This window comes from Rhinopithecus roxellana, chromosome 7, assembly GCF_007565055.1.
Source record: "Rhinopithecus roxellana isolate Shanxi Qingling chromosome 7, ASM756505v1, whole genome shotgun sequence".
NCBI classification, from domain to species: Eukaryota; Metazoa; Chordata; class Mammalia; order Primates; family Cercopithecidae; genus Rhinopithecus; species Rhinopithecus roxellana.
In genome coordinates, this window is record NC_044555.1 from 94,857,145 (window position 1) to 94,878,365 (window position 21,221).

The following is a 21,221-nucleotide window of genomic DNA, read 5'->3' on the forward strand; positions in this document are numbered from 1 at the left end:
TTATTTTCATAGGCTCAGGTATAACCTGAGGCGTAGGTAGAATAGATGACTATCTATGTAATATGACTTGAGAATCATCTTCCCAACTTCAATACTGGTCTCCCACAGGGTCTGAAATTTTCCCCCACCTTTATGCACTGTATTGTGTTAAGGTACCATGATTTCAGTTAAAATGAAATTTTAGCTGGGAGAGGTATGTCTTTCCCCTTACAAATGATGCCTTATATTATTTGTAATAGAGACCAAGGCCTTAAGAGACTGCAACAATATAGCTTATGTTGTGTTTTGCTTAAACAAAAAAAACACAGTCAGATACACACACACACACACACACACACACACACACACACACACACACCACCAGGTCAGTTTTAACCCATTCTTAACCTTTCATCCACCGTTAACATTTAGGAATATAGTATTCCAATATTTCTATTTAGATATACTTCACAAACGTGATATCATGCTATATATACTGTATTATACTCTACATTTGAAACAATATATCACAAACTTTTCTCTATATCATTGGATATTATTATAAAATCTGATTTCCAATTGCCTCTGTTATTTTATCTTTTGATATATAGTACATTACTTAACTCAGTCTCCACTGTTAGACAATTAGGCTACATATGGTGTGTTGAGTGCCCTTGCAGTTGTATCTTTGCATACATCTCAATTATTTCCATAATAAAAATTTTATGAAATAGAACTGTGGTGTCAAAGAAGATTTATATTTTAAGCTATTTTGAAATTTAATGCTAATTTGGCCTTCAAAATATGTATCAATTTCAATCCTAATACAAATATGTAGGCATTATTGAATATAGGCATAAAAGCTCCTATGCTGTCATTTGTTTGTAATTTAAACATTATCTCATGTTAATTTACATTTCTTTGATTTCTCATATAGTTGGACTTTTTAAATATATTTATTTGCCATTTGTTTGCTTTGACTTTGTTTTCTTTGATGCTTTGTGAATTAACCCTTTTTGTTTTATTTGTTTACACGTATGCTTATTCCAAGACACTTAAAAATCTGGTCTCTTTGCTTCCAATTTTGACCTTTTCCAATCCCTCCACTGAAGCCATAGTACTATTCCTGAAACATGAATTTCAGCATATTACTTCCCCACCTAAAATGCTTAGTGACTCCCATCGTTCTTAGGATAAAATCCAACGTTTGTAACGTGGCCTACAAAGTCCTGCATGATTTTGTCTCATTCTCCAGGCTTCAAACAAGAGAGAACACACACACATCCACATAGTCTTTGCTTAGTTAACTCTTACTCATTAGGTAGGTCATTAGTTAAAATCGACTTCCTCAGGGGAGATTTCCCTTAGCTCCCAAGTCCCTTCAGATAACTCCTGTGTACGCTCTATTCCCTTTGTAGCAGCACTTCTATTGCCCATGTAACGTCTTTCTCCTTCATGATGTGTGAGCTCTTGAGGGCAAGAACCACAACATAACTTGTTCACTTTGTGTATCTCCAGTGCCCAGTACAGTGCCTGGCACACTAGTTGTGCTTAATAAGTATTGGATAGATGGATGGAAGAAATAAAGAAGATTGGAGAGGCCAGAAAGAAATTCCATGAGCTAATTTTCTAGATTAACTGTTATCCTAAAGAAGTTGTCTCCTTACTCACCAAATCTTGGCTATTCACGTGAGACCTTATGATTGTACTGAGCTAGTCTTTCATTTTGCCTGTAGCTTATCCCTGAAACATCTCTATTTTCAGAAACAATAAGAGATGTTGTTGGTAGATGTATAGCAGGGTATATGTACATGAGGATATGTATTTTTCAGTTTCTCATTCCCTTACAACTAGCTCACCGTAAAAGTTTCCTCTCTGGTCTTCCTACATTCAATGCCTTTTCTCTCTCCTCTAACCTACATATTGTTGCCAAGTGAATTTTTCTTTCCTCGCCATCATTTACATGTTCAAGCATCTTCATTGGCTCTGATTTAGAAGATCTTGCACAGGACTAAAACATGTATATTTTGGCAAAAGCTCCTCCAGATAATCCTGATTTGTAATGATGGCTAACAATTGCTGAAGTATGTAAAATATACCTCAGTTTTTTGAAGAACACTCTAAGTGGTGAAGGGTATAGAATTTAGAATCAGATGGACATGGGCTCAATTACATTTCTGACTCTTACTGGTTATGTGATCTTGGACAAGTTACTTAGCATTTCAATGTGTCAACTTTCTCATTTGCAAAATTGAAATAACATCTACTACATAGGTTATGGTAAAGAGTAAATTAGATAATGTGTGTAAAGTGAATGTAGAGAGCATTGTATATACTAAGCACTCGATAAATGTTAGCAGTTATTTTGTTTAGTCATTCAATTGTTCATTCAACAATTATTTTTTCACTATGTGTCAAATGCTGTGTTAGGACCATGGAAGATATTAAGAGGTACAAAATATGAACCCTGCTCTTGAGACTCGTAGAATTAGTTGGGAAGATAACACTATCATAGCACTATATAATCGGAGGATAATAAAGTGAAATATAAGTGCTATAAAAGATCACATAGGTCAGGTGGGTGGCTCATGCCTGTAATTCCAGCACTTTGGGAGGCCAAAACGGGTGGATCACTTGAGGTCAGGAGTTTGAGACCAGCCTGGCCAACATGGCAAAATCCCATCTCTACTAAAGATACAAAAATTAGCTGGACGTGGTGGTGGGCGCCAGCTAGGGAGGCTGAGATATGAGAATCGCTTGAATCTGGAAGGGGGTCGGAGAGGCAGAGATTGCAGTGAGCTGAGATGTGCCACTGCACTGCAACCTGGGTGACACAGCAAGACTCCATCTCAAAAAAAAAAAATCATATAAACGATATATTTAGGGAAGGTGTTAACCTAGCATGCTGACTTGCTGACTAGCATAAACAAAAAAGAAAAATCTCGAACTGTTTTTACCAAGTCTTTAAGGGTCTAGTTTTGATGCTGCCTGCCAGATGGAAAATGATGCAGAGGGGAAAAAATTCTGTATTTACTTCTCAAAATTAAGACCGGATGGGGGAGTGTGTTTGAGGGGTGAACATATGTGAATAAATATGGTATAACTCTTAATTGGTTCCTGATGATTAAAATTTAAATGGTTCCCATTGGAAAGGCACAGATATGATATTTTCACTAAATAAATCAAGCCTTACAAGTCATTTATTTTCACCTTGTTAAATCAGAAATCAAAAACTGGGTGAAGGTTGCAACCTATTTTGATGTATATTGATGTACTTTTCTCTTTTTCAGGGTCGCTATGGCAACTGCATCTTCTCAAGTTCTGATTCCAGACATCAATTTTAATGATGCCTTTGAAAACTTTGCTTTAGATTTTTCCAGAGAAAAGAAACTGCTAGAGGGGTTAGATTATTTAACAGGTGTGAAAATACTGTGCTTTCCTTCCCATTTAATTTTTTTTCTTCTGGTATGCTTTTACTAAAAAATAATTTGAAAAAGACAATATTTATAATTTACATATTTTGTAATCTTTAAAATGATGCATATATCTTTTCAGACAGAATATATTTTAGTTCATGTAACAGAAAAAAAGATGATTTATGATTTGTTAACTATTTCTAGGATCAAAATGGGTATACCATCTATACTTAAGAGTAAAACAAAAGAAATTTGCTGATAGATTTGTCCTTATGAATCTAACAGTAATGTATTGTTGCTTGTTATGAGAGTAGAACTCAGGTGACAATTAGGGAATGTTAGAGAATACCTTATGTGGGTACAAGTACTACCAAAATGATTTTAAGGAAAATTAAGAGTTAGTAGATCAGGAAGAAAAATGTAAGAAATATCTGGCTCTCAGACAATTTTAGAAAATGAGGGACACAACCAGCCTGTTAAAAATGCTGGCTACTTTCAGGATTGTTTAATGATCATTTCATGAAAAAAATATACACAAACTATTTTTGCAGCTGTTTTGTTACTGCATTAAATAGGTGCCCCTTATTGAACATCTACTTTATTCTAGACACTGTATATTAATTTTATATCTTTAATCATTACAACAAATCTATAAGTTAATTATCACCCCTATTTTGTAGATGAGGGAACTCATCATTTTGAACTTGACTATACAGCTATATGTAATGGGGCCTATATGTAATGGGGACTATATGTAATGGGGCCGGGCACGGTGGCTCACGCCTGTAATCCCAGCACTTTGGGAGGCCGACCGAGGTGGGTGGATCACCTGAAGTCAGGAGTTCGAGACCAGCCTGGGCAACATGGCAAAACCCTGTCTCTACTAAAAATACAAAAATTAGCCAGGCATGGTGGTGGGCACCTGTAATCCCAGCTACTTGGGAGGCTGATGCAGGAGAATCACTTGAACCCAGGAGGCGTAGGTTGCAGTGAGCCAAGATCGTGCCACTGAATTCCAGCCTGGGCAACAAGAGCAAAAATCCATCTAAACATATATATATATACTCATTTTGAAATAAAAAAATTAAGTTGAAGACCATATGTTAAGAAAACCATATAATCACTTTAATGTCTACATAAGTGTTTATGCAGGCAGACTAGACAGCTGGGGCAATCATCACAAAAATTTAGGCTTATATTTTTGTTGTAGAAAAGTTTAGGCTTATATTATGTTGTAGAAAAGTGGTTTTAGGGAGCTTGAGGTCCCAGCATTTTGCTTCAGGTTGCATGGTTCATGCAATTTAAAGATTCTCTATTAAGAAAATCTTCTCTTCAAGAGATGTTGGGTTAGGCAGGAAGAGTAACAATTGTAAAATTCCAGAAGAGAGAGTATGCTTTCCTTACTTCTTTTCCACCTTTCCTTACAGCCCCAAACCCACCATCTATCCGAGAAGAACTCTGTACTGCCTCCCATGACACCATTACAGTCCACTGGATCTCGGATGATGAGTTCAGCATCAGCTCCTATGAGCTTCAGTACACCATATTCACTGGCCAGGCTAACTTCATCAGTAAGTCATGGTGTAGTTGGGGCCTGTGGCCAGAGATAAGGAAATGTAAGGAAGCAGTAAGCTGCTCAAGATTGGCCGGGGCGCCACGAGGCAAGTGTTTGTAAGACATGTTAGGCTGTTTAGTATAGTGTTTCATAGACAGTGTAAGCTCCCCAGGGCATTGCAAAGACCTTACTGATGGGTAACAAGCAAGTCGTATATTTCCTTGCTGGGCAGTTACTGGGGCCGTTCCCATTCATTTATGTAACCCTTAGCCTTTCCTCAATTAATCCATGTCACTCCACTTTCCCAAGGAGAGTACAGCTTGGTTGGTACTTGTTCCTTGCCACCATCATTGCTGGTTCTGTGTGTATGAACATCTCTCTCCTTGACTCTTCTTCTACTTCATTATCATGGTAAAATACATTATGTTCAAAGACGTTTCCTTTACTAAACCTACCTCTGTCAGTTAATATGGTGACAAGCCTCCTGCCTCTGTCACTCTTCCCTTTACTTCTTCCTTTCCACTAAGAATTATGCTAAATATGAAAACATGTCAGTGGGCCACAAAATGAAAAAGGTTAACAAAGCTGTTTTTTAGCTCACATGTTATGGTTTCACTTTCTGGTGAATTGGAGCAAGACAAAGCAAAGTAGGAACTTCACTCATGCCAGTCAAGAGGGGATGAGCTGAAAGTTCCCCTCAATACCCTGGGTGTGGGGGCAGTGGGGGCGGGGGGGCACGGGGTGGAAATGGAAACAAAAGCAAAATTAAAGCTGGATTCAAGACTGGAACAGATTCCCAACCTAAAATAGCATCTCCATAGCTGCAAATTAGTGTTTTCTTTTACCTTTTTGTTCCTGCTTTTGTGTCTGACTTCACAGGCCAGCATGAGAGTAGTTTTTCCAACTCACACCTTCTAATAGGCTTCCTTTTCCTGTTTTGTGACAAATCTGGGGCAGAATTCTGTTTTGTAACAAGGTGGGGTGGGGAGATGAGAGAACATTTGGGGATCAAACTCTAAAAAACATTTTCCTCATGCAACTCCAACCTAAACCACTTGGCCCATATAGCTATGTTTCTGGGTGTTTCTTCAGATTGTGAAGTCACAAACTCTAATGCCCCACTGATTTACTTGTCTGTCCTTCTCTGGAAAGTCTTAATGCCAACAACTATGCTTCTTTTTCCTGATATGGGGAAAGCAGTCATCTCCCAGGAATTAAGAAGAAGTCTGAGAAGTGACAAAGATCTAAAGGTTGTCACCTCTGTTTCCAAGGTTATATAGTCCTTTGTAAAGAAAAGCTTAAAGGGTAATTCTCCACAGTGATAGGATCATAGCATCTTAGAATTGGAATGGACCTTAGAAGTCATCTAGTCTAATCTTCTTCCCTCCTGCCAGACACTCAGTAGATAATCATCCTCTCTCTGCTTGAATATTTCCAGTGGTGGGTAGCTCACTTCTAACAAAACAACCCATTTGATTGTTGTGCAGCTATAAATAATGGCCAGTGCTTCCTTATAAGAGGCTTAACTCTTCCTTTTAGTAAATAATAACGACAATAATAATTTACATGTGTATTATGCTTTGCCATTTACAAATGCTTCCACATACATTATCTCATTTAGTCCTTATGGGTGCTTACTTAGCCTTATGAAATGTTATTAACTCCACTTTATAGATGAAGAAACTGGGGCTCAAATTGAGTGATTGCCCAAAGTCACAGAGCTACGAAATGCTGGAGTCAAGGTTGCAGCTTGAGCCTGTCAGACTTCAAGTTTAATGCTCCTTGAAGTAAACCACAACAACCAGTTAGTCCTAGTTCTGACCTTTTGTGCCTCACTAACAAACCTAATCCATCTTTCACATAACAGTTCCTCAAATAATTTTCGTTAGTTCCTATGTCCTTCTAAATTTTCTCTTTTCCAGGCTAGACATCTTCCTTTCTTTCAATTGCTCCTCATATGGCATAGTTTCAGATCTTTTGCTACCCTCGTATCATTTTTAAGAACACACTCCTGTTTATCACTGTGCTTTATAAAATGTTCTGTCAACGAAGTGAATGCAGTACTCCAAAAGTGATCTGACCACTGCAGAGGATAGCTGGATTATTTCTCTTGTACATTAACTGATGCCCCTTTGCCCTCTACCTTTTTTTCAGCAGCCACTTTGACTACTGACTGTTTACTAAGCATATGATCAACTGAATTTTCTATGTATTCCAAATCCTGTTCTTATACAATTGAATGTCTAAAACAAAAATACAAAGCCTTGAATTTATCCCTAGTACATTTTATCTGGTTAGTTCTGTGACTTCATTTCAGCATGCTAAAATCCTTTGGGATACAGATTCTACTTTCAAATATACTTGCTTACCCTCACAGCCTGCCTTCTATTTCTTCCTCTAGTTATTGATAGAAAAGTTTGTTAGAACAAGGACAAGGGCAGAGGCCTGAAGCAAAATTTTGATGGCAATGGGAAACTATTTTACTAGGAATAAGTATTTTTGAAGATTCAGGATCCCAATCCTACCCGCCAGTCTGGCCTGCCACAGTTGACTGAACCTCCATTCTGAGAGCTACTTTCCTTAGATGTTTTTGCACATTTTCTTTATCCAGAAATTTTATTCTTGTTGGTGAGGATTATTCCCCCTTCACCTTTTCTTTCAACTTTATTTCTTGATTTTTAACTTTCTTCCCACCTCTTCTAAGATTTGAAATGATCACAACCGATAATGTTTCAGATTATGCTGTGAGGTGAATGAGAATTCCAACAAATATGTGAGTGTGTTTGTCTTCTGATTACTGTATTATCTTTCCTCTGTTTGAATTTTGTGTTTTGCATTACAAAAGCATTAGCCGTAAACTCTGTCTAGCCAGGCAGACTGTAACATACTACCAGAAAGATGTAACTTCTGTTTCCCTTCCTTTTCATTCTCATGCAAATACTCTCTGCCACACATTTACACTCAGGTTCAGGGATTTCCATATTGTAATTTTTCCCTTTTGAACAAAAGGTATACTTCCACTGACATAATTCAGTCATAAGTCCCATCTTACTAAATCTCAGTAATACCTAGAGGATCATATATTTACCTTTTAAAATTTAGAAATGATTTCAAAATCACAGAAAACTTGCGAGACTAGCACAAAGAACACCTGTATATGCCTTACCCAAATTCACCTACTGTTAATGTTTGTCCAATTTCCTTTAGCATTTGCTAACATTCCCTGTTTTTTTGGAACCATTTTAGAGCAAACTGCATACATCATGGTCTTTCACCTCTGAATTCTTCAGTGTATATTTCCTAAGAATAAGGAAATTCTCTTACATAACCACAGTATAGTTACCAACTTGAAGAAATTTAACCTTGATGCAATAATTTTATCTAAACCACCATTTATATTCCAAGTTTTGACATTTGACCAAATAATATTCTTTATGACATATAAAGAACCCAATATTGTCCTTGATAGTTTAGGGTCAGGTATTACATTTAATTGTCATATCTCTTTTGTCATATCTCCTTTAATCTGGAACATTTCTTCAGCCTTTCTTTGTCTTGAACAACACTGACATTTTTTAAAAAATGTTCTTTTATGTCTTTATTATACTTCATTGTACTGCTCCTTATTTTGATTTTTTCTGAAGTTTTCTCATGATTATATTCAGCAGTACAGTTCTTTCTTAGGGTATAATATTTGGAGACACATCATGTCCACTTGCCCTTCACTGATGATGCTAATTTTGATCACCTAGTTAAGATGTTGTCTGATTTATTCACTGTAGTTACTACTTTTTCTTTTGCCGCTAATAAGTAATCTGTGTGGTATATTTTAAAACCATAAAAATACCCTGCTTCTTCATCAAACCATCTCATCCCCACCCTTACCCTTGTTTTATTATCAGTTGACGATACTTGCCTGAATCAATCATTAATATGATGATTGCAAAATTATTATTTTACAGTTGAATATTCCCTCCCACATTTTCAAGTTGGCGCTTGGCATTCTACTATAAGCAAGAGCCCCACTCCCCATTTCCTCCCATTTGTTTATATATCAGTATGGGCTGATGAATTCTCTTTTTTCGATTGTTAATAATTATTTACTGCCCTTACTTGTGTTGGTGTTCAAATTGTCAAGATTTAGCCATTGGGAGCCTTTCAAGGTGATTTCTGAGTCCATATAACATTCCCCCATCATTTTCTTGAGCACTTCCTTACTTTCTGGCATAACAAAATGTTCTAGGCTCATTTTGACCTTATTCTGTCCCAGCCTTGAAATCAGTCATTTTTTTTTCCAAGGAACCCTGGTTTCTTTTAGTGGGACAATATTAGAGACCAAGGCCTGAGTGCTAGATATGCTAGATATACACACAAACATCCATATATGTAAGCATGTGCACCCACATATAATATACATGCATACATACTTTATTTATGTGCACATAAACATACGTATATTTTAGGAGTCATGAGTTTACATCAATACCTTAAATTCCAGTCCATCCCCACAGGTTCTTTCCTGCCTTTCTCCATTCTGTATTTGCATGTTCCTTCTTCCACAGTATGAACGCTGGCTCCCAACATCAACACATGTACTCATTTGCTCAATCCCATAATACATCTAAAATAGTTTCTGAATTGCTTTGTCCATGCCACTACAAAAACAAACTGGCTAACAATACTTCAGGATTTGTTTGAGGTTTTCCTCCCACCCCCACCATGTTGGTGTAATTATGCTGTTCATCTGAAATGCGGTTGGGTTTGTTTCAGTTTGCCTTCAGTTTTAGTCCCCACTTTTCCCATCTGTATTGATTCAATTTTATTTCTTTGAATTTGTAAAACAATGTGTTTCCCAAAGAGGATGCTATACAAAAAGGTACATTCAGAGAAATGTCATTTCCTCCCATATCTTTTTAATCCTGTTCCTCCACCCCCTACCCCTTGTAGATAACCAACTTCATGAATTTTTTATTTATCTTTCCTGTTTTTATTGTTGTTGCTTTGTAAATCCAAGCAAATATATGCATGTTTTCTTATTTTTCTTTCTCTCAAAACAGTAGTGTACTGCATATATACTACATATACATATATACTTTTGGAATTTGCTTTTTTCAATTGACAAAATTTCATTGAAATCAGTCTATATCAGTTAATAGAGATCTTTTCCTCATTCTTTTTTCACAGCTGCATAGTACTTCATTGTGAAGTTTTTCCTTGTATTTTTGGGTGTATATTTGGAGATTATATATTTTCCTCTTTGTATTAAAATCTTATGTGCAGCTTATGATTCATACAGTGTATTGGTAACATAGGCAAGGCCTCAAACATTGCTCCTACCCTTTTAATCCATATTGTGTTTTAATGAGAATCACTGGGCACCTCCACCAATTCTTCCTCATCTTTCTCCAGCATATCTGTTTGCCCTCCATTATGTTTCTTTTACTAGTTTTAATTTAGACTCTTCAACTTTCCCTCAGATTAATTATAAACCTTTGATCAGGTCTCTTGCAAAACACTCATGACTTATTATTTTCAATTTTCAGCCTCACTAAATCTTGTACTAGAGTTGCATAGAAATGACTGAATTCACTGCTTATTTTCCTTGCCCTTCCCTTTCTACCCTCTAGTAGAACTGTGGCTAAAAACTGGTAAACTAACTGAAAAGCAGGTAACAGTAGAGAGAAGTCTAGATAATCTGCAGACTAGAATGTTGGTTTTTCTTTTATCGAAAGCTTGCCAGATATATGTTTTACTTATGTACATTTCCCCTGTTTAAGTTAATATTTGCAGTCTAAAATCCATCAAAAGCAGAAGCCTAGTTCTCTGATCCCTTTCCTTACTTGGAAGGGAGGAAGATTACAGATAACAATGTGCTCCTGGACCACTCAACCCAAAATGAACATGGGAATCACACAACAGAATGTGTTGTGTAAGAATGGGGAGATGATATCTTGCTTTGGTTATCATGTCATCTCTTTGGCTTCCCTACGGTGCTGTGGAGACCAGCTAGTTTGGGAAGTAAGGGTGAGGATGGAGTAGGAGAGTGGAATCGTAAGCCCTGAGAGCCTCACTACCTTGCAGAGACAAAAGAACATTTTTGTTTGCCCCATGAACTGTGATGTAGTAGAGAAAACACTGGGCTACCATTTAAAAAATACCAGGGTTCTACTCTCAGCACCATCACCGACTATCTGTGGCCTTGGGCAAGTCACTTTGCTTCTCTCAATCCTTGTTTCCCATTTGTGAAATAAGGGACATTCAGTATCTACGTGTCCCTTTGGCTGAGTTTCCATGTTTCTGTGCTCTGCACAGGATTGCTCCATCCATATAAGACCAGACTCAGCTCTCAGAGGAGTGGACGTTTGGAGTAAATATCCAGAGACTCAATAAGAGCGATGATTCTGTGACTCTGTATAGTAGCCATTCCTGTGTTATCTGGCAAAAAATAAAAATTGAAATAACCTAACTTCTGTTAGTGGTTGCATTCAAATGCCAGAAGCATGGAGCCTGGCCTAAGCCTAGTTCTGTGGCAGTAATGAAATAGTGGAATCATAAGCCCTGGTTCATCTCATTACATCTTCTAAGACTCAAAAGAAAACAAAATGAATTCACTTTTGAGGGGGTGGCTTTTGATGAATTTTCAGTGTGTTTTTCATTCTGTCTCTCTTACCTGCTGGCTGATGTCCTTGTCTTTCCCCATTTTACAGGCCTGTATAATTCAGTAGACAGCTGGATGATTGTGCCCAACATTAAACAGAACCATTACACAGTGCATGGACTCCAGAGCGGGACTCGCTACATCTTCATCGTTAAAGCCATAAACCAAGCCGGTAGCCGGAACAGTGAACCTACCCGACTAAAAACAAACAGTACGTTGTGGTAATTTCAAAAGGAAAGATCAATTTTCTTCTCCACGCCAGGGGAGTACACAGCCTGAGCAGGCACCCACAGCAGTGCATGGGGAGCAGTGGAACTGGGTAGAGGAGCTATACTGTTGTAGTTTGTACTTTGGGCAAGGAGTTTGTTGGTGCCCATGGAACACTGTTGTAGTTTGTACTTTGGGCAAGGAGTTTGTTGGTGCCCATGGAAGATTTGTGGACCCAGAGATATGCACAAAGACTGGTAGCTTGGGAGGATGTTAGTGAAGAGTTTTCTCTGCACTCCACCCCTTATATTTGGGGGACAATTGCATAAAAGAGCATTATTTGTGATAATCTAGCAAAATCCTACTACAGAGAAGCCATATCTGTTAAGAATGCTTTTGACAGCAAATAACAAAAAGTGCAACTAACATAGCTTAACAAACAGCATTTGTTAATTGCTTAAATGAATAATATACATTTTCTCTCTCACACATGCACATAGGAAGAAGTTTGAAGGTAGGCAGTTCAGGGCTAGTGCAGCTGCTTTGCGATGTCATAAAAGATGCAGGCTCCTTCTCCCTGTGTGCATTGGCTTCTAGCCACATGGCTGCAAGATGACCACTGCAGCTTTCAGATGTCATATTTCTTCTCAAGAAAGGAAAGAGGAAAGAGTTGGTACACATAATCCCTTTTATCTGGAAAACCAAAACTTTCCTAAGTTTCCCCTGCTCTGTCTGACTTCTGCTTCCATCTGCTTCCATGTTCTTAGCCGCCCCTAGCAGCAAGGGAGGCTGGGAGATTGAGTATTTAGCTTTTCTGACCTCTATAGTGAAAGCGAGTAAGAGAGAAAAAGTTGAGAAAGGGTAATGTGTTAGCCAACAGTGTCTGTCACAGAAGCATTCCGTATAATAAATCTCTTGCCATACCCAGCAACTTGTCCCTCAGTAACAATGTTTTTGTCATATTGTTATAAAGAATTCTCTGTTGTGAATGATCCTACACAATAAATGTTTTCTCTGATCATTGATGATGCAACAGTCACTCTAACAAAATTGCCTAATTATATGTTATTTACATCCCAATTGTAAGAAGGCAAAAATAGTTGTCCACTTGCTGAGTTCTCAGGGTTTTCTGGTTCTGCCATCAAGCAGCAATTACCTCATCAATTCCCCTCACCTCAGACATCATAACACTATTTCCCTTAAAATCTACCCAAATCCCAAACAACCCACTGAAATTAAGCAAAGTACAAAACATATTTGAGAACATGAAACTTTGAGCACTCCCTTTTACTTTGATAATATATGATGCGGGGGACCGCTTATTAAGCTCCTTTTTGCTTGGAATATGACTTCCCACAAATTGCTTTTAGGAGAGATCCACATTTTTTCCCACAGTGGGAAAATAAATGCCTTTATGAAGGTCGTTTTATGGGAGATTGACCTTTATTCTTACTTTATTGAAAACTCTGGCTTCTGGCCTCTTTTCTTAATAAGATTTAAACAGCAGCCAACTTGCACTGGACCAAGAGTGATCATGATATCGAGCATACCCTGCCAGTGATGATGCTGGTGGAAAAGGTAGAATTTTAAGATACTTCACTGTGCTTTTTCTTTTTTTTTTTCTACTTTGTTTTTCAGGCCAACCCTTTAAATTGGATCCCAAAATGACTCACAAGAAGTTGAAGATCTCCAATGATGGATTGCAGATGGAGAAGGATGAAAGCTCTCTAAAGAAGAGCCATACCCCAGAGAGGTTTAGTGGCACAGGGTGCTATGGGGCAGCAGGAAATATATTCATTGACAGTGGCTGCCACTATTGGGAGGTGGTCATGGGTTCCTCAACATGGTAAGTGGATCCCATTTTCCTTTTCCCTTCTGTCCTCTGTCATTAGGTTCCTAGGAGATTCATTCTATAGCACAACCATAATACCAATAAGTCAAAGTTAAAAGGTATGTGATGAAAACCACTCCCAGAAAAATTTGCCAAATTTTTCATAAAATATTGGAAAATATACTGGACTAGGAGATAGAAATTGCCACATTGTTCTAATTGCTAACTTTTTAAAGCTCTAGTGATATCAGCATTATGCATCTAAGTGTAAACTATTTAAGGAATAAACATGTATCCTATTTGTTATATATCATATATGGTGTCTAACACAACTCAGATCATTCATAAATGTTTATTTCTGTCTCCTCTCCACTGTCTCACAGGTATGCAATTGGCATTGCCTACAAATCAGCTCCAAAGAATGAATGGATTGGCAAGAATGCCTCCTCATGGGTCTTCTCTCGCTGCAATAGTAACTTCGTGGTGAGACATAACAACAAGGAAATGCTGGTGGATGTGCCCCCACAGTTGAAGCGTCTGGGTGTCCTCCTGGATTATGACAACAATATGCTGTCTTTCTATGACCCAGCTAACTCTCTCCATCTTCATACTTTTGATGTGACCTTCATTCTTCCAGTTTGTCCAACATTTACAATCTGGAACAAATCCCTAATGATCTTGTCTGGCTTGCCTGCCCCAGATTTTATTGATTACCCTGAGCGGCAGGAATGCAACTGCAGGCCTCAAGAATCCCCTTATGTTTCTGGGATGAAAACCTGTCATTAAGTTTCAGGAGAGCATATAATTCACCGGCTCTCTAGTTCAGCAATTCTTCCCTCCTACACCTAAGTTAGCCTTCAATATATGAGATACAAAATAAAGTTTGTTTGAAGCATCCAAAATAACTAGATACTGCAGATTTAATTTTTGTGCATTAAAGCTTATATTTGAATTAATATATTGAGTTTCTCAGAACAAATTATCTGAGTAGTCTGTGTTCAAGCCATTGGAGAAAAATTTAGAAAATGCATCTGTTGTCATTGGAGAATTAAAAGTTCCCAGTGATTTAGGAATATAAATTATATTGGAAGCAATTAGGGTAATTCTAGTTAAATAATGTGGAAAGATGCCCTGAATAAGGGGCTAGCCAGCCAGAAGAGGGGGGTAGTCAGCCTTTCTAGTACTGGCCAGTTTGGCCATGTAGAATTTTGAACAGTGTCAAATTATCACATACTATATTTTACTTTTGATGAAAACCTATCATCAAGGTTTTGTTAGGAAACCATGAATGTGTATATGTAATATATAAAGTGAACATATATATATATATACTTTATATATATTCACTTGCATATGTATGTATATTCACTTTATATATTATATATACAAAAAAACTGTTTTTTTTTTCCAAACACCAACTCAAACTAGAACATAAAACTTTTTAATTTGCTCCTTTGAGTGAGAAATATACTGGAAGGGAAAATAAGTTACACCATCCATTTTTGTCCCCTACAGGAAACATCAAAATCAATCAACATTTCTTTCTTCCCTCTACCCATCATTGCCCTCCTCCCTCTTGTCATGCATACATACACATGCAACCATGACATAGATAATGGGAAGAACTCTATTGGATTAGGAGAGATTTGCAGACAAGATTGCACAAGAGATGCTGTTGCTGCATAGAAAATCGATCCAGGTAGAAGTGATGCTACCTACTTGAGGATGGCCATCCGAATTGTTAAAAATTCTGTCATAGACTATTTAAAAAACAGTTTTACTACTCCCAAGTACATACAGTTATGAGAATTAGGCTTTTAAAAAGTTGCAGAGTGAAGGCTCTTTAGGAACCTACTTTACTTAATCAGTAAAAATGGCGTATTATTGATGCACCAACTATTCACATACAAATGTACTTGCATTTTCATATAGAACACTCCTGAAGTACTTAAGAATGTCTGAAAACAGTTTGTTTTCTTAAATGGGATAAATAATCATTCCTTTTGCAATCTTGTTTACAGTATTCATTGGCTTAGCCAATCACTCCATGCAAATGCAGACATAAACTTCATCCCAGTCCTGACCAGTATAGTTGAAGGAAATGGAGCCTTTGGTCTATGATTTTTTTAAAATTTCCATTGAAGGGATTGGGGACGTCAGAGAGCCAGAGCTTTCTCCTTTCCAGGAGCTAAGATGGCTTCAGAAGTGTTCTCCTGGTATTTGTGAAAATATTACTGCTGTAAAATTACAAAGTGGTAGCTGTAACAACTCCCCCAGATTGGAGACTTGAAAGGTCAAAACTCCCCTCTTCCTTTCCCCTAGTTTGGTGGATGCTTATTTATTAATTCATTCAATAAACTATTAGATGCCAGGTACCAAACTACTGCCATGGGAGTGCACATACTAATAAAATGCTCTACCTGCTGCCAATGGCTTACTATTCTGTGGAAGAAACAAAGTATATAATCCTCCCCAATAACAGTTATGTATTGTTTGTTCACTTAATGTGGAAAGCAAGACTGATGCAGACACACAAGGAAGGCTCAAAAATATAAATCTAGCAGCAACGTCATCTTTTTTGGTTTTAAAGACCATATGTACTTACTGCTAATCAGGAAATGAGCAACCTCAGTAAAATTCATCAGTGCTGGTAAATAGCTTGCTGTAGTGGAAAGCTCATAACCTTTGGATTCAAATGATCCTAGTTTTTCTACCATTTATTAGCGTTGTGACCTAGGACAAGTACCTCACTTCTCTGAGCCTCTGTTTCCTCCTCTGTAAAATAATGTCTACTTCACACGGCTGTTTCTAAGGTTAAAAAAGATAGCATATGTAAACTGTCTAGCTCAGCACTTGACATTTCTTAAGTGTGCCATAAATGTTAATCTCTTTCCCTACCTCCAGCTCCAATACAGTGTAGCAGTGCTTTAAAATGTGTGTCCTTCATTTCTCAGTCACCTTTGTCTCTTCCCTAGGGCTTATCTCCAAATTCTTAAACAAAAAAAATGATTTTCTTCCCCTTCATAAAACTTTTCACTGGCTCCCTTAGCACCCAGTAGAAGGTCCCAACTCCTTAGAGTTTGGCTTTTCATGTCCCTGTTTGCTTACACAGCTTCATCTTTTGCCACTTTCCCCCTCACATTGATTAAGCTAGCCAAGTTTAACTATTTACACAAGTTATTCTCTGGGCCTGCAGCAGAAACATGATTAACAATTTTAATGCCCAGAGTAAACAACAGAAATTTTTCTTAAATTAAAGGAATAGTGTGAAAATGCTGTAAGTACAGAAAATGCAACCTCCATCCCAGTAGAACAATTTCCTTTGCCTTGTCCTTTGCTCTCCAAAGCTGTTCACTTATTGTGGTGTTTTTTATATTTTAGTGCCCTGGGACAAAGCTCTAATTTCCCCCACCCTACTTTTGACTCTATCCTGACTACCTTTCCTCAATTCTATCTCTCTCAACCAGACTAACTCTTTATTCCCTGGACTGGATGATGTGTCCCTCTTTGGAGATCCCATGACACCCCAAGCATCCCCCTCTCTCAGCAATAATCACATTGCATAGCAGTGTTTTTCAAAGCATGGTCCTCACACCACCTATGTTAGAATCACCTTTAGTGTGTGTCAAAACAATTGATTTTGGGTTCCCACTCCTGACCTAACCAGAATATCTGAGAACATAGGCAGGAATTTACATTTTTGACAAGCTCCTCATGATTTTGATGCACAGAAAATTTTAATGTATAATCATCTTCCCTGCTAGACTGAACACCTTGAGGGGAAGGATTGTGTCTTTTGTTGTTGTTATATTTTTAATACCTGGCACAGTGCCTGGAACATTAGCTTGCCTAATGTTTATTGAATGAATGTACCAATGAAAAACTGAATTATGAAAGTTTCCCTCTTGTACTCTCATGTTCATAGTGATGTTTGTTACTTCCTGGGCAGAAAAGCTTGGTTACTACTCCATTTGAGCTATATTAATTCTATTTTGCAGAAGTATAAAGGCTCCTACATAATAAATGATCATTGTCCTCCTCAAAAACTCTTTGGCAGTTATCTTGGGGAAATGTCTTTGGAGCATATGGCACCATTCTTTTCAGTAACATTTCAATCTTGTCAAACTTTGTTCTTTGAAGGTGGATTTACATTTTGGTTATAGCCAAAAATCACTCAGAGCTAAGCCTACTTAGAAAAGTGGAGAATTAAACTGGGTTTGGAGTAAGCAATGAAGTTTAACTCTGAAGTCCCAATTTCTGAGCCAAACAGTGAAAAATGACTTCTAAGATACAACATGGTGGCAAAGTATTCAGTGGGGGTGTGATGGGCCCCAGATATTTACTTCAGTTAACTTGACTTTTATAGAATTCTGGCACTGCCATGGACCTTAAGAGAAGTAATTGGTACCTTTAGCTAAACCCAGCTGGACAAAGAGAATAGGACCTGTAGTTAACATTTTCAAAGAAGGTGACTCCATAAGCTTTTGTTGTTGTTGCTCTACTCAACCTGTTCTCCACAACCGTTTCTACCAGAAGATTATTTTATGTCTGCAATTTATGCTTGTTTCCACTTTTTATATTGTCTTACTGAAGAAAGCACAAAAATAATCAAAAATAAAGTAAAACCTGTTTTGAGAGTGTGAAAGAAATTTTAATGCCACATTGAGGTTCTGGCTACTTGTAAGTAAGAGTAACTGCATCTGGATGTGTTTTTATTATACAATTCAATGTGTATCTTTGGATGCAGTGAAATTCAGATTGCAGCAAAATCACTTATCTGTTCCTTTTGGCTAAAACACACTAGGTGAATTTTCTAAACTTCCATGGTTTACATATTTATATATGACTACCAAGATGGAGCAATCCATGGATAGACTTTTGAATAAACTCAAATATTTGATACCGCTTCCTCCAAGGAATGGAGAACGTCAGGCAGGTAGGTAAGAACCACTCCTACAGTTATTTCTAGCTCCTGAAGCCAACTGCAGCGTTGGCACCAATGGCTGTATTTGGCTGTGTATTACAGGTTGGCCAAACTGATTGCCATCAGGTCAGGCAAACTGCCTTTTATGGTACAGTCTGCCAGATTCAGACATATGCTGTGTTGTTGTTATTGGCTAGACTATTTATTAGACTATTGTTGGACTATTTTTTATCAAATGCTTTACCACACGACTGTTTGTATTGGGAGCTTTGGACCAACAGTGTCTCTGCTAGTGACAGACATATGAGCATCTGTGGATTACACAGCCTCATCCCTCTCTACAATATCCCAGTCCATCCGAAATGCTATATTATGAATTAAATAAATATATATGTATTCATGAATTCTTGGTTGTCTCTCGCTGGAGTTTAATTGGGGGAGGACTAAAAGGAAGATAGCCATGAATTCTTCTGGAATTCAGTAAGTGACTAGGGGAAACCAAGGATCATATAATAGGTAGTGATCTGGATAGAAAGGACCCAGGGGGTCTGGAGCTCAAAATCCAATCAAGAAGACTTTGATTTCAGGAGCATGATGTGGTCAAGAAGACCAAAGAAATGAAGATATAGGGTTCAAGGAAACATGACACATTCAGTTTTAGAGATTGGAGCAGAAGGTGAGAATCAAAGAACAAATAAAATCCCAGTGCTGGAACCCATTGATTAAAATTAGGGTAGCACCAGAAGCAAGTGAGCTGACTTACTGTTAAAACACCTGGCCCGCAGGAGGAGACTGGGAGGAAGCTAGGAAGTCCCTCAGGGCTGGAATTGGGCATATCTTAATCAGATTTGTAGTGGCACTAAGACTAAAAGGGATCATGCGATATGAAGTGAATGAAGCAGGGCAATCAAGGGTGGCAGCTAGAGAAGTGACTTGAAACAGGTCATCAGACCAGGGGCCTATAAGAACTACAGCCCAAAGGTAAGAGGAGTAAAATATAAAGGAGAAAATAATTTGGAACATTGTATGTTTAATGGTTTAATTGAAGAGCAACCTAGGCAAATACCAAATATAGGGCTATTACCTATAGCCAAGATTTTAATATTTTTGTGTGTGTGATGATGTTTGGAAAGGCCATCTCCATTTAATGTGCCAGGACAGGGCAGATACAGGATTCTTTATGCTTCCCTATCTGAGAATAGAATAAGTACCAGAGTTTCAGAGAATCTGAGCCTGTAGTTCAGAGGGAGGAGGTCTCAGTTAAGATGGTTAGGAGTAACAGAGACCAAATAGGTTGTTACAAGGTTATTAGAAATGTATATAGCATGACAGCTAATGAGAATGACTCTCCTCCACCATGAATTTCCAGGAATGGAGGATCAAGCTGGTTTTCCTATACTGTTGGGCACAATACAAAAATTACAATTGCGACTGATCTTTTCGGGTCATTCAAGAGCAGTTATTAACCACTAGTTCTGTTCCTAGTATTCTTCTCATTTCTGTGGTGGGATATTAAGATGAAAAATATTCCTAACATTTACAATGGAGTACCCAATTCAGATAGTTTTACATCTATGAACTCAATGAGTTAATAGTGGTAGTTGACAGAGGGAGCATTTACTAGAGACACCAGAGTGCAAGTAGAAGCTCTTACCAAGATCTAGCATGGAGACTTGTACATAGTATGTGCTTAGTAAATGCTGGTTGAATAGAATTAGAATCTGATAAGCAGAACAACAAGTAGGTCACCTCATACACTGTGAAGTTGGGTGAACTCACCAGCACCACGTGTATAATCCCTCTCAGGCACATATTCCTGGTCCAGGATTCCCATGACTGCTTCTTTCCATTATTCTTTAAGGCCAGGTTCCTTCAAAGGAAACAATTAGAAGAATTAATAAATTAACCACCAATAATGTGCTAATGGAGGAATGTGGGCAAAATTCACACAGAAAACAAGACATGGTTTCTCAGAAAACAAGAAATGTTAACAAGAACCTTCCGGGGAAAATGTTTTTGTTGTCTGACTTGGGACTGACAAGTTGGAGAGGGCAAGCTTCAGACTTTCCAGTTTAGAAGGGTCAGCCGACAATGCCTTGGCAGGCTAAGCCCCTGCCAGGGGAAATATTTTGGACCAAGAGGACTCTTTCAAAGGGGATATAGATGACAACTGAGTCTCACTTAGCACAATGCCTGTGATCCTTCTAGAGCACAAGGGCCGGCCTTGCACACAGAATACAAAGAGGATCTGCTACTCTTCCAGGCAGATTAAAAGTCCCAGGAAATTGAATTTGGGCTGATTTTCCCTTTGATGTATAGTGATATGAAAAAGCTACTATCAGCAACACCTCATTGTTTGACTTAACTTCCTCAGTGATAAGAGAGGGTCATGAGATGGCCCAAAAATGTGAAATTCACAGTAAGCAACTGTCAAGCACATATGGCAAGTCCAAGTCCAAGGCCTGACTGATGTAGTAGGTAAAGATACAAGGAATCACTTTTAGATTCAAACAGTTTATTATTTACACAGTGAAACAAAACGCAGTCAAAGTTTCCAGCCCCAAATGGTCCTTGTCCCAAACAACAAAAAGGATGACACTGAAACACAAGGGACCAGAAGACTTCCAAATTACTTGTGGGATACCTCACTG

At 37.9% G+C, this 21,221-nt stretch overlaps 1 protein-coding gene across 3 annotated transcripts in view; it reads left to right on the forward strand.

The window, feature by feature from the left end:
- MID2 (midline 2) overlaps positions 1-18,974 on the forward strand; it is a 100,536-nt gene extending 81,562 nt beyond the window's left edge. For 2 of the 3 annotated variants that reach the window (XM_030933700.1, XM_030933699.1), the window contains exons 6-10: positions 3,270-3,397; positions 4,823-5,056; positions 11,658-11,819; positions 13,454-13,661; positions 14,030-18,974. In XM_030933700.1, the coding sequence (XP_030789560.1) occupies positions 3,270-3,397; positions 4,823-5,056; positions 11,658-11,819; positions 13,454-13,661; positions 14,030-14,432 (1,135 nt within the window). In that variant the 3' untranslated portion in view covers positions 14,433-18,974. The remainder of the gene's footprint in view (positions 1-3,269; positions 3,398-4,822; positions 5,057-11,657; positions 11,820-13,453; positions 13,662-14,029) is intronic. The other variant, XM_030933701.1, reaches the window with a different exon arrangement.
- Positions 18,975-21,221: the final 2,247 nt, after the last annotated feature.